The sequence below is a fragment of the Lepus europaeus genome, chromosome 3 (assembly GCF_033115175.1).
Source record: "Lepus europaeus isolate LE1 chromosome 3, mLepTim1.pri, whole genome shotgun sequence".
Classification (NCBI taxonomy): domain Eukaryota; kingdom Metazoa; phylum Chordata; class Mammalia; order Lagomorpha; family Leporidae; genus Lepus; species Lepus europaeus.
The window spans coordinates 136,564,632-136,578,455 of NC_084829.1; the positions used below are offsets into that span (position 1 = coordinate 136,564,632).

The following is a 13,824-nucleotide window of genomic DNA, read 5'->3' on the forward strand; positions in this document are numbered from 1 at the left end:
GGGCCCTGCACCCGCATGGGAGACCAGGAGAAGCACCTGGCTCCTGGCTTCGGATCAGCACGATGCGCCGGCCGCAGCGGCCATTGGAGGGTGAACCAACTGCAAAAAGGAAGACCTGTCTCTCTCTCACTATCCACTCTGCCTGTCAAAAAAAAAAAAAAAAAAAGAAAGAAAGAAAGAAAAGAAATGAAATAATGATACTTATCTGCTCATATATTAACAAAAGCTCACAGGTATGCCTCAGCTAACTCTAATCTGAACATGAATTGTTGAACATCTTCAATAGACCTTTGTAAAAAAAAAAAAAATAGTAACTATCATTTGTGTAGTGCCCAGCAAGGGCAGAGTGCTTTTGGTAAGTTCTTTCTAAGAATCTAAATGAATGTGCAGGTTGGATGTTTTTGTCACCACGTGGCCCAGAGTTAAGGAGAGATGCAAAGAGCTTTCATCAGTTGCCCAAAACCAGTGGTTCCTAAGTGGCAGAACCTCAGTTCAAGTCTGGGTGCATCCGACATGAGAATCCACCGTTGTTCCACTTGACTCTACCGTGGCCCTTTGTCAAAAAGCAGCCCAGTTCTTCTTTGACTTTGTTCACATTCTTCTTTATCTGTCAGTGAATTCTCCAGGGCGCATTTATAATCACCCGAGGGCTTCCCTTTGCTGCTAAGCAGTTGCTGTCTTTCTTTGGATTTGGAAGCTCACTTAACGTCATCAAGAGTAAAATAACAGTGACGAGAGTAATAAGAGCAGCCACAGCAGCCAGACATATACAGTGGCTACATCTGTGAGGAACTCTTTGCATTTAATCCTTACAGAATCCCCATTTCATACAGATGGTAACTGAGGAAACTTGCAATTAAGTCACTTGGCCAATAGAGATAATAAGTAATGGAGCCAGGGTTTCAAGGTAATTGTAAAATAAATATGCTGAATAAAAAGTGTATGGGGCAGAAATATTTGAAACCTGCCACTACATGGCTCATTTCCAAGAATCCAAATAACCTCAATCTGATTGCATCTTAACCTGAGCAAAGTAATAGCCATGAATAGGGCCAAAAAATTTTTTGTTTTGCCTGAAGAGGGAGGTACAGCTACAGGTACTTTGGATATATGCATTTACTCAGAGAACATGTGAACTCTTGACAGCCGAATTAACACCAGAATCCCAAACCAGCTTCACAGCATGGGCTGAGAGAGTTATGTCTACACTCGCAAATACAGGCCATTGCATCCTGAGCAATGTGTTGTTTGTTTGGTTATTAGATAAAGCAGGCTAGTTAGTGGCTTCTGTAGGTAGCAAACCAAAATGGCCTTGCTTGCCTTTCTACTTACTTCCCACAGTGCTCTAAACTTAGATTGGAGGAGTAGAAAAGATGACACTGACTTGAATAAGGTCGAAATAAATGCAAGGAGTCCTTGGTTGGATCGATGCAGTACATTGGATTTCCCCCTGAAGAAGCCGGAGACGTGCTTCAATCAGTATTTTCTATGCAATTCTTTGGATATCAGTAGTTGGATGCAACCAGGGTCTTTCAAATGAAACCTTATTTGTGTCGTATCATTCATAAATGGCAGCAAGCTTAAATTATTAAACTATAGTGTGAAATAAAGTTGTCCTTCTCCTATGTATTTATTTTCTGCAATGAATGAGAGCATTCATGAATGCTACAAAGGGCTGATTTATGAAGGAGGTGAGAAATCCCCAGGGCCTCACAAATCCTTTTGGCCTTTCTCCCCTCTCCTCTCCCTCCTCCCCACTGAAAATAGTCAGCAGAACTGCCAGGCTTGCACACCGTGTGCACTTTGAAAGGATCCCCAGGCTGTGCATTCTGGAGGCACAGATATTTTTAAGCCAAAAGCCCCCTCCGTCCGTCTGAGCTAATATGCCGTTCCTGTTTTGGTTTTAGCTGAGTTATCTCTTTACCTTCTAGTCATGGTTCAGGAAGATTACCACAGTCAAAACCCGTATCACAACGCCGTCCACGCGGCCGACGTCACCCAGGCTATGCACTGCTACCTGAGGGAACCAAAGGTAAGCGGAGATCCAGCTGCTTCTTCAGCCAGCTGGAAATGCCAAGTAAACTGCCTGCAGGGCCCGAATCACCCATGTACCTGAATATCTGCGTTATGAATCATTCACAACCTGAATGAATAAGTCATAGTAAATGAATTAATAATTGAATGAACGAATAATTTATATGAAAGTTCCAGTGTAAGTTCTGGAAATCTTATAATATTCATTAAAACAATGTGAATTTTATGAGGTTTCCGTTTGTATTTTGTGTATTTTCAAGGCTGTATTGGGACAAAACAACTCTCTCTGTATCAATCTGTTCCTTGGAAATCTTAACCAGTCCCAACCATAAACTCTTTTGCCTTGAATCCTTGCCACAAACAGCGCCAGCACTGAGCCTCACGGACAGAAGTCTTCTACCTCATGGTTTTCGATCAACAAATGCAATGAAAACATCTCAAAGTTCAGTCTCCACTTCCTGCTGAGCCAAGTGGACATCCTGATTCAGGGCCCAAGAAAACTTATGAATGTCACAGACCTCATAGCATGCATACTCTGAAGCATTAAACCAATGCAACATTCTTAACCATATAAAATTTAGCTGATAGAATCTACATTTTCTTAAAGGGTTTTCAAAAGGTTCATTCCAAGTATACAGGGCAATCAGATTTAACATCCACTGAATATACAGCTACTGTAGCCCCAACCACTGAATATACGAAGATATATCAAAAAGTTTGTGTTTTGCAGAAAAATTGAAATAAAAGACAAATTTATTTTGGTGCAAAAACATTTTGAAATCCATTCTTAATTTTTTCATGAACTTTTTGAAGAATTCTTAATGTGATTGGATTTCAGGTTTTTGCACCCAAATAAACTTTTAATTTACTTATATTTTCCATGAACTCTTCAAAGTACCCTTGTACAAATACTGAACAGTCATTCCCAATACAAAGCTGGATAGATGCCTCATCCCTATAAAATATCCTGCAGACCTTAATGGTTCTGTTTTTGAATCTCTATGTAATCCAAAAGTTATAATAGTTGTGTACTGCACAATTATATTTTAAAGTTAGTACTAGATTCATAATTTTTTTTAATTTATTTGAGAGGTAGAGTTACAAACAGAGAAGAGAGAATGAGGCCAGCACCGTGGCTCAATAGGCTAATCCTCTGCCTGCGGTGCCGGCACACCAAGTTCTAGTCCCAGTCGGGGCACCGGATTCTGTCCCGGTTGCTCCTCTTCCAGTCCAGCTCTCTGCTGTGGCCCAGAAGTGCAGTGGAGGATGGCCCAAGTGCTTGGGCCCTGCATCCGCATGGGAGACCAGGAGAAGCACCTGGCTCCTGGCTTCAGATCAGCGCGGTGCGCCAGCCGCAGTGGCCATTGGAGGGTGAACCAACGGAAAAGGAAGACCTTTCTCTCTGTCTTTCTCTCTCTCACACACTGTCCACTCTGCCTAATAAAAAGAGAGAGAGAGAGTGAAAGAGAGAAAGTGAGACACAGAGAGACAGAGAGACAGAGAGAGGTCTTCCATCTGCTGGTTCACTTCCCAAATGGCCAGGACCTTCTTCCAGGTCTCCCACATAGGCGCAGGGGCCCAAGCACTTGGGCCATCTTCAACCAATTTCCCAGGCCATAGGAGAGAGCTTTACCAGCGCCCAAATGGGATTCTGGCTCTGCAGGTGGAGGCTTAGCCCACTGTGCCATCGTGCCAGCCCCTAGATTGGTGTTTTCAAACTTGCTTTCCTAGCTAACAAAAAAATCAGATTCTCACACATTCCTTCACTATTTCTTGCACATTGGAGAAATATGTGAAATTTGTGACTCACTCTACTTCTTTCAAGGAAGTGACAAAGATATAGTAAACAGTTCAAATAGACAAATAATTTTGTTAAAGATTGATTTGAAGGTACAGTTACAGAGGGAGAAAGAAACAGAGAGACAGACAGACATCTTCCATCTGCTAGTTCACTCCCCACATGGCCATAGCAGCCCAGGCCAAAGCTGGGAACCTGGAACTCCACCTAGGTCTCTCACGGGGTGGCAGAGGCCCAAGGACTTGGGCCGTCTTCCACTGCTTTCCCCGGCACATTAGCAGGGAGCCAAATTGGAAGAGGAGCATCAGGACTCGAACCTGCATTGATATGGAGTGCCAGTGTTATAGGCAGTAGCTTAACCTACTGTGCCACAACACCAGCCCCCAAATATACAAATTTTTTAATATGTTCTTCACTTTGTGTTCAGCTTTCAAATCATTTACAACTGTCTCTGGGAGCAAGGCTAATTTCAGGCTCAGTCTTCTCCCCATAGAGCATGAGAGTATTGCCCACAAGAATGCCATTACTGGGCCAGCATTGTGACATAATGGCTTAAGCCGCTGCCTGCAATGCCAGCCTCCCATATGAGTACCAGTTCAGGTCCTGGCTGCTCCACTTCCAATCCAGCTCCCTGCTAATGTACCTGGGAAAGCAGTGGAGGATGGCCTGAGTCCTTAGGCCCCTGTACCTATGTGGGAGACTCCTGATTCCTGGCTCTGGCTTTGCCCAGCCCTGGCCATTGTGGCCATTTGGGTATTGAGCCAGTGGATGGAAGATCTTTCTCTTTCTCTCTCTCTCTCTCTCTCTCTCTCTCTCTCTCTCTCTCTGTGTAGTTCTGTCTTTCAAATAAATAAAACAAAATAAATCTTAGGGGAAAAGAAGAATGCCATTACAGTAATGAAACAAAACAGCAACAGCAGCAAGAGGGGAGGGAGTACCTGAAGGCTCTGCACCATTTGAATTCACTCAGTGATTTCACACGGAGCCTTTCTTTCTTTCCCTTCTCCCCACGACAATTTCATGTGAGCATCACCTCACTGAATGCTGATGAGGGTACAGGTCTGACTGACAAGCCTGAACAGTGCCACAGTCATTCATTCTGTTTGATTTAGCAAGAAGAAGCGCTAACCTGTTCATGGAAACACCCATCTCCCAATCTGATTTCTCCATAGCTTGCCAGCTTCCTCACACCTCTGGACATCATGCTGGGACTGCTGGCGGCGGCAGCACATGATGTTGATCACCCTGGAGTGAACCAGCCATTTCTGATCAAAACGAACCACCACCTTGCTAACCTGTATCAGGTAAGGGAGCCCAGCTGGGAGCCACACACAGTATGGTCAGCTGCCTTGGGCCCGGAGCTCAAGCCTGAATCTTAGCCTTGGAGGCTCAGGGTCAGCCTCTGTCATAGAGACCACATCCAAAGAGTGTGGCATCGATATCAATCCAGCATATCCCCCATGGAAGATTACATGGATTTACAAGGATGTCCAAAGAAGTCAACTTGCTCCAAAATGAGTTTTGACTGGGAAAAATGTGAGTGACTATCCTGAGAACCCCCAAATAGGTTTTCTATTCCCGTCAATTCTGACTTTATCAAATGTCTTTTATTAGACAAATGGAATCAATCAGTAAGGCTGGCTACTTGGTACACTCCACATCATATAAAGGCTTCCATAATTCTCATCATCAAATACATAATTTCAATTAAATTTGAGAGTAACTACTGCTATTGAACAATTTGTACATAAAACTTAGATCATAAAATGTTTCTTTGACATGTAGTGTATTAATAACATGTAGTGAATTCTCATTTAAACAGGAAATACACCAGATGTTAAAGAAAGACATAAAAATAAAAAATAGATGGGAATTTCATTAATAGTGGAAAATTAAGTACTCACTGCCAATGAACAAAAATGGATTTTCAAAAAAAGACACTCTAATCCATGTGATTCAGATAGCAAAGATTTTCTCAGAAAAACAAATTCCTTACTCACTGAGGTACAGATAATTTTTAATAATTTTTGTTTCAATCTCTTTATTTAAAGTCAACATTGCAATACAACCAAATTTTATAATTTCTTCAATGCCATGCATAGTCTTGTATATTTTTAATTAACAACTATATATTGTTCCTATCGACTGATACACTGGAATCTAGGAGTACAAACATGAATGGAACCCAATTTCTGACTTTAAGCATTTGTTCAAACTTTTTTTAAAGATTTATTTATTTATTTGAAAGGCAGAGTAACAGAGAGGCAGAGAGAGGCAGAGAAAGAGATCTTCCATCTTTTAGTTCACTTCCCAAATGACAGCAAGGGTAGGATCTGGCCTGCTCTGACACCAGGAGCCGGGAGCTTCTTCCAGGTCTCCCATGTGGGTGCAGGGGCCCAAGGACTTGGGCCATCCTCCATTGTTTTCCCAGGCACATTAGGAGGTAGCTGGATGGGAAGTAGAGCCTCTGGAATTTGAACGGTACCCATGTGGGATGCTGGTGCCACAGGCGGCGGCTTTACCCACTATGCCACAGAGTCAGTCCCAAAACTCAGATCTTCAAAATGAGTAAAATCCAAACCAACTTAATCCTAGCTTACCAGGTATTTGATCAGTTAGTGAAAGGTACACTATAAATATAAATTTAAAAAAAAAAATTACAGAGTAAATGCCTGTGCTGGCTTTTGTATTTAAAGATGTTACTGCAATAAAGTGAGCTATTATTCTTTCCAGCAATGAATTTATCCACCTGTAGTGTCAGGCCTAGTCCCAAGTAGGAAAGAGAGGATCCTTTTGATACTGACTAGGGAAAAACCCTTCAAGGTGGGAGTGTGGGCAGGAGGAAGGATAGGATGGAAAGTATCACTATGTTCCTGAATCTTTCGATATGAAATATATGCAATTTGTATACCTTAAAAAATTTTCAAAAAAATCCTTCAAGGTACTATCTTCATCAGTCATCTGCTTATCTGGTCTTAGGATTTCTTGGAGGCTAGATATTCATGTCTTTCTGTTTTGGGGACAGTGTCAAAGGCAAACCAATACCGTGGGAGTGTCGTAAAGACATCTCCAGTTTCCTAGAGCTGCCTAGAACAAAAACTGAAACTTTTATCAGTCAAATGGGTTCATTACATATTGGTGGGGGGGGAGGGGTGGACTTTTGAAATGTTTTTATTTATTTAAAGGGAACAAGTTTCATGTATTTCCTATTAGAGCATAACAATCCTTCCCACCCTAACTTCCTCCCTCCCTAACTTCCACTCCTTATTCCTTCCTTTTTCTTTTAATGCTCACAATGATGCGCTTTTAATTTACTTTTATAATCACAAGATTAACATTCTACTAAATATCATTACATATTGAAAGTAAAAATTGGTTAAAAGGACCCAGAAAATATGAAATTTCAGTCTTGTCTTTAAAAAGTATGATGCCTTCATATTTATTACTATGCTAAGAAACTCCAAAAAGATAAATTTTTATAAAAAGTTTGGCTCAACAAATTATATTACATAATTCACCTTTATTCAACATTTAACTGTGATCCAACACGGTACCCACTATTTTTATGTATTATATTATTTAATCTTTACAATACCTCAGTTAGGTGAGGACCATTATTTTCATATCTGAGGAAAATTGATAGTTAGCAAAGTCATGTTTTTCCTGAAATAAGCAGTTCTTTCGTGGCACAACTGCAACTAAAACTCAAATCTGTTGTCTCTAAAGTCAAAATGCTCATGTGCACCTACTGTATACACTGCCCCTGAAACTCATATTAAGCAGCTACTGTATGCAAGAAACTGAGAGTTCTCCTCCAGGCCCTTCTCTTCTGGTGAGGAGAGCCAAGAGGATTGGAGACCTTGGTACATCGTGCTCTGTAGTGTGTAGCTCCAAACAATTGGAATCAGAAGACACAGGAAAAAAAAAAAAAAACCTGACACTGCACGTGGTTTCAGAAAAAAAAAAAATCATGGAGACCAAATGATGGAAATTGGGCCTTCAGGCGTGAATAATATTTTTAATAGGTGAGATGAAAAGATGGCATTAGAGGCCACACAAGAATAACTGAAATGGAATGGCCCTGTGGCCTCTAGCTGAGCGGGGCCCTGCCATCCACAGCCCCTGCCCGCAGATCAGTGTCCCGGGCACATCATGATTAAGTATAACGCTCTCCTTTAGAAGAACTGCAGATTCCTTGTACAGAACGTGACCTGGGTCAGGACATCTCTGAATTAAGCTGTAGATGAGGAACTGGCCCAAGTCTTCAGGTTTTCAGTTATACTGGGGAAGTCATGTTACATAACATACAGGCTGAGCAAGACCATAAGTAATACATGATACTTTAAAATCTTTAGAAATAGAGCCTTTTAACCTCTCCAGAACCTGTTGGTTGAGACAGGAGTGATCTCTGAGGAAACTAATACAAGCTTTTGCAGAATGTACCTGTGTTCATTCTTCCAGGGAGAGGATCTAGGACTGTCATTGAATTTTAAAATGTAGAATATAAAATTCAGAAAATGTTAACCATGACAATGAGTGAAAAAATATATTTCCATACATACACAAAGAGTTATCCTCGCATACGCAAACATTAGGTCAACAAGAGTCCTGCCGAGAGGCTATTCGGGAGCCTGAGGGTTTGGGAACGCCCTGTGCGTGACCTTGCCACAATTCAGACTTACTATAAATGAGATAAGGTGCAAGGGGGCTTCCTCTCCCTCCTTTTTCTGGCTGTGCTCTTGGAGTTCTAAGAAATAAGATGATCATTGCATAATGCCCAGTGTGTGCTTCGGCCCTGAGATAAAGGGAAAGCCAGGTCAGAGGGCTCCCTCCCATTGTCTGCGGTCTGGCCCAATCTCACTTTCTGAACCGCCCACCAAGTTCAACTCGAAGGCGTTGCAGGCGCTTGCACCTGGCCCCTCTCTCATAAGATTGGGAGCAGTCCAAGTGTCCGGGAGTGGACTGGGAGGGAAAGGGGCATGTGGGATGCAGAGCCAGAGCTGATTTTCTGTCCCTCCACCCTCCAATCCCCCATACAACACAAATTGAAAGGTGAACTCAACAACTGTGCAAAGGAGGCATTCAGTCAGATATCACCTTTGCTACTGCATTGCAAAAGGAACCACTTCCGGTTCAATTCCCACTTAATTCCCTCTGATAGAGTCCAACTACGTATTAATGAGTGACAGAGCACCTGTGTGAGTGAAATGTGATCGTAACGGTTCCACACAACAGCGTATTCACTTCTCTGTGTAACATCTTGCAAAAGCGTCTAATTGTTCGTAGTCATTCGTTGCAAGCACTTTCAGGGGTCAGCATCTTTAACCAGTTTTCATTCTCAGTGTCTGCATCACAAACATGAAGTAGCCAGAGCCCAAGGCAGTGTTCCTCCCGCATGCTCCTGAGTCTTCTCCTGAAACAAGCACCTCCGAAGGTCATAAATAACCTCACGATTTCTAGCTTCAAGGCCATCTTTGGCAGGCAGTGTTTAAATTATAGAAGGGAGGCTCAGAAGTGATTTTGGGTTTCATGAAGGTTTTCCAGCTCTGTTCCAAACACAGGCTCCGTGGACGGCAACGGATAGCCACACTTCTTGCTCTGCACTCAGTTATCTTGGGCAGGTGCAGATCAAAGGAGAGAAAGACATCTTCCAGCAGGCCCAAAACAAGGCAGTACCAAGGTTTCAAGGCCAAGGTCCTGTTCGGGACTCTCCAGGAGCTTCTAATTTTCTGAGACTCCCCCCCCCCCCCCCCCCGCCCGGCTGGACCCTTGTAGTGTTACCATGGCGACCACTTAGCTTGTTAGGGAGGAACCTCTCATGTCTCCTAGAAGCTTGAGTCTTGTTTGATGAGCAATTAAAAATGAAAACACAGACGCTGTTCCTGTTGTTTTTCTTCTATCCTCTGGATTTAAGAGCTGTAATTAACTCTGAGTCCTCTTGTACCCTAGACTGGGTGTATCAGCATCATTTGAAATATTTTAATCAAAGAATGTTTCCAATAAACAGGGGAGAAACAAATCAAAGCTGCCTTGTATGACAGCAACTCTGCTTTACCAGATTCTCTTTGACAAATGGCCTCTTGGTTGAATTTGAAAACCTGCGACGGTTCTGTATTAAATGCCAGGCATGTCGTTATTAGTGAGCAAAGGGATGGTTTCAAATTTATGCTGGATGATATTTGGGGATTCAGTTGAAAAGGGAACTAAAGCTTTTCTTTAGACATTTTCAGGGCCTTTTCTTTTCCTAAATTATAATCCTAGTAGGTTTTGTTGCCACAAAGGTAGACATTTACTCCCTCAGCTTTAAGATGAAGATTATGCTTAAGACACAGGGATGAAGAGTTTCCGATCCCAGAACACGTTGTCACTGGGACCAATGGCTGAGCTGATGCATCCTAAAGGGAGACAGGGGTGGTGCCTAACGTGCTCTGTCCCAGACACCCTGAGACTTCCAGGGATGTGAAAGGGGATCCTCTTCCTATACGGACAGCTCTCCAGGACCATTTCTGATGAGGGCCTTTTGCAGATAGTGGTTTTGAGGCTCTGTGAAATCCAGAGGCGTCTGTCACAGTAGAGCTGCTCGCCTGCAGGGAGGTCCCAGCATGATTATCCCTGCAGCTCACTGCTCCCTAACCCTTGCCTCCCGCATAGTCCAGGACATCAGCACCCGCCCCTCCTCTGCACACATTCAGCCTTGCCTGATTCCAACCCTCTCCCCACTGTGCAACCAGAATGCAGTTCTGACCACATGGATTCTGGCTCAAAGCCCTACTGCTCCCCAAGATTGAGTCCAAATGGCTTAACACAGTTTCCTGGCCCCATTCTCATCTGACCCCTGCTGCTCCTTCCAGCCTTCTTTCCCATCGTCCCACTGTGAGGCTTCTATGCAACATTGAGTCTGAAACTGTGTTCGGTTTCCCAAACATCACTCATTCCTGTATTCACTCAACAAATATACATGGAGTGCCTACCTCCTACCAGGTGCTGGGAATACAGAGTATGGACAAAACAAGTTTTAAAGTCACTGCTGTCTTCTAGGGAAACAGAAAATAAGCCATCCGTGCACTCTATTAGAAGTGATCATTTCTGGCCGGCGCCGCGGCTCACTAGGCTAATCCTCCGCCTTGTGGCGCCGGCACACCGGGTTCTAGTCCCAGTCGGGGCACCAATCCTGTCCCGGTTGCCCCTCTTCCCGGCCAGCTCTCTGCTGTGGCCAGGGAGTGCAGTGGAGGATGGCCCAAGTGCTTGGGCCCTGCACCCCATGGGAGACCAGGGTAAGCACCTGGCTCCTGCCATCGGATCAGCGCGGTGCGCCGGCCGCAGTGCGCCTACCGCCGCGGCCATTGGAGGGTGAACCAACGGCAAAAGGAAGACCTTTCTCTCTATCTCTCTCTCACTGTCCACTCTGCCTGTCGGAAAAATAAATAAATAAATAAATAATAAAAAAATAAAAAATTTTAAAAAAAATAAAGAAAGTGATCATTTCTAAAGACAATCAAACACAGGAGGAAGATATAAAGTGCCCTGTTACCGGCAGTTGTCTCTCTTCATGTGTGCTCTTCCTACTGCCAATTTAATCAAATGCACTATTGTTCAGCATATTTTACGCAAATATTCTATATAATAAAGTGTCTATGCCTTTGGACACCTCTCTAACTTGCTCGTCCATTAGATCTCAACTTGAACATATCTTCCTCTTGGAAGCCTTTTTTTTTTTAAGGGAAAGAGTTTATTGGGGGAAACACAACAGACTGGAGGAAAGAGGCGAAGAAGGAAGAGGGAGAAGGGGAGCATCAGAGACAGAGACAGAGGTCAGGAGACAGAGAGCGAGAGAGCCACGTGCTCAGGAACAAGTCCTTTTAAACCTTTGCGGGGGTGGGGCAGGGAAGTAGGAGCAGCGAATCCCATTAGGATGGGGGTGGGGCTGACAGCGTGGTTGGGCCCTGTGGCCACCTGGGAGCCTTCTTTTTCTCTAAAAATCCATCTTACATTCACCTCCTGTGTGGCTTCACTGTCTTCTGCTCCGCAGTGTTTTTCTAACTTCCCGTTGCCCGGTTAGATGATCAGATCCCCAGGAGAGGCTAAGTCTCTGGACGCCTAACTCACCCACTGTTGCTCCCCCTGTGTCCAGTGCAGGTCTGGTGGTCAGTGAATATTTAGTAGCTACTCCCACTGATTAGCAATTTCTCAGGAAAAGTTTACCAACCATGCAGAAGGAGTAGCAATGATTTTAAAACTCTTAACAATGATCTAATTTCCTCTTCAAACGGACACAGGCTGTCTGTGACACATGCCACTTGTGAAGTCATTCACCTTTCCCTGGCCATCTGTGAGTGAATGAGTGAATTCTGAGAGAGCCAATTGCTATAATAATTGCAAAAGCCTCTTTGGCATCTGCCTAAGTCTAAGGACTTGAAAATAGAAGATTCCCAAGTGGTGCTTCCATTAGATATTGACCAAAAATTCACATAGGGCTCTTTTTCTTTTTTTTTTTTTTTTTCTTTTTTTTTTTTTTCTAGTTCCTTAAACGTTTCAGGCTCCTGAACTCTGAGGTTTAAGCCAGTAGCCATTGTACAAATATTTACTCATTGAGGTGGCACCGTGCCCCCTACTGTGGTGCAAAGATGACTGTGATAAGCTTCCTGCTCTCCCATAGCAGTCATGGATGGCAGCAGCTCCTTCGTGGGCCAGGGGAGCCAGTGGGGATTGCATGGAGCCTTCCCAAGGGGTGCACAGCTGATGAAAGGTGCTAACAGAGTCCACTGTCAGCATTTTCAGGTCCTTAACTGACCTGTCTAAAACACACTTTCAAGGCAGTCAAGCCAGTCCTACTTTTCACGCCCCTTTCACAATTGCAGAGAAATAGGATAGGATGACAATAAAGTACTTTCACATGTAAAAATATATTACATTGGGGTGGGCATTTGGCACAGTGGTTAAGACAGCACTGGGGATGCCTGCATCCCATATCAAAGCGCCTAGGTTTGAGTCCTGGCTCAGCTTCCAATTCCAGCTGCTTGTTAATGCACACCCTGGGAAGCCACAGGGGTGGCTCAAGCAATTGGAGTTCTGCCACCCACATGGGTAACCCAGACTGAGTTCTGAGCTACTGACTTCAGCCTGGCCCAGCCCTGGTTGTTGTAAGCATTTAGGAAGTGAACTATTGGATACCAATTCTAAAAAGCATTGAGAAAACGTAGTTTTTCAAAATTCATTAAAAAATTAAAAAAAAAAAAACTTTATTCAAGAAGAAATGAGCAGAACAGTGATATGTAGGAGGAAGGCCCGTGAGCAAAGTTGTGACTTGGCATTTTAGACACTAGGATAGAAGCTTAGGTAGGGGTGGAATGGCCAGAAGATGGGGCTTTCATTTCTGTTTGGGGGACCAGAGAGGCTTTCTTAGCAGATGGCTATTGTCTGTCTCAAAAATAGATGGATAAGTGCATGTCCCTGTGTGTACACAGATGTAAATTTCATGTGCATGTATACATGTCCATGTGTGAGTCCAACCTTATTAAGGTGATTTCTCCTCACTCTTTTTTGGAATTACATAATTTTTATTACCATGTCTTATGCAAAAAAACAAGAAGTGTTAAAATCAGGATGTTAAGGCACTTTCATACCTTCCTTCAGAATGATATGGTGGACAACAGACTGACTTTAAATGCATTTGGAGTATCAGTGACTTCAACAAAACAGAAGTTTATTTCTATCCCTCACAAGAGGTTTGACAGGACAGGCGTGGTAGCTGCACAAAGTCATCAGGAACTCAGGATCTTTCCAGTTCATTCCTAGGGCATAAAACTTGTCCTCAATTGCCCAAGATAGCTGCTGGAGCTCAAGCTATTCCTGCTGCATTCTAGGCGATGAGAAGGTATAATGGAGGAAAGCTAAAAGAGGCCCCTTTTTAAAGATTTCCCTTAAACAACATTCCTGGAATTCCCACACAACACTTCTGCCTACATGTAATGGGCTAGAGCTTACCCAGGTGA

At 43.4% G+C, this 13,824-nt stretch overlaps 1 protein-coding gene across 3 annotated transcripts in view; it reads left to right on the forward strand.

Annotated features, from left to right (window-relative positions):
* PDE7B (phosphodiesterase 7B) overlaps nucleotides 1-13,824 on the forward strand; it is a 361,854-nt gene that overhangs the window by 320,072 nt on the left and 27,958 nt on the right. For all 3 annotated transcript variants that reach the window (XM_062186807.1, XM_062186808.1, XM_062186809.1), the window contains 2 exons: nucleotides 1,932-2,032; nucleotides 5,005-5,136. In XM_062186807.1, the coding sequence (XP_062042791.1) occupies nucleotides 1,932-2,032; nucleotides 5,005-5,136 (233 nt within the window). The remainder of the gene's footprint in view (nucleotides 1-1,931; nucleotides 2,033-5,004; nucleotides 5,137-13,824) is intronic.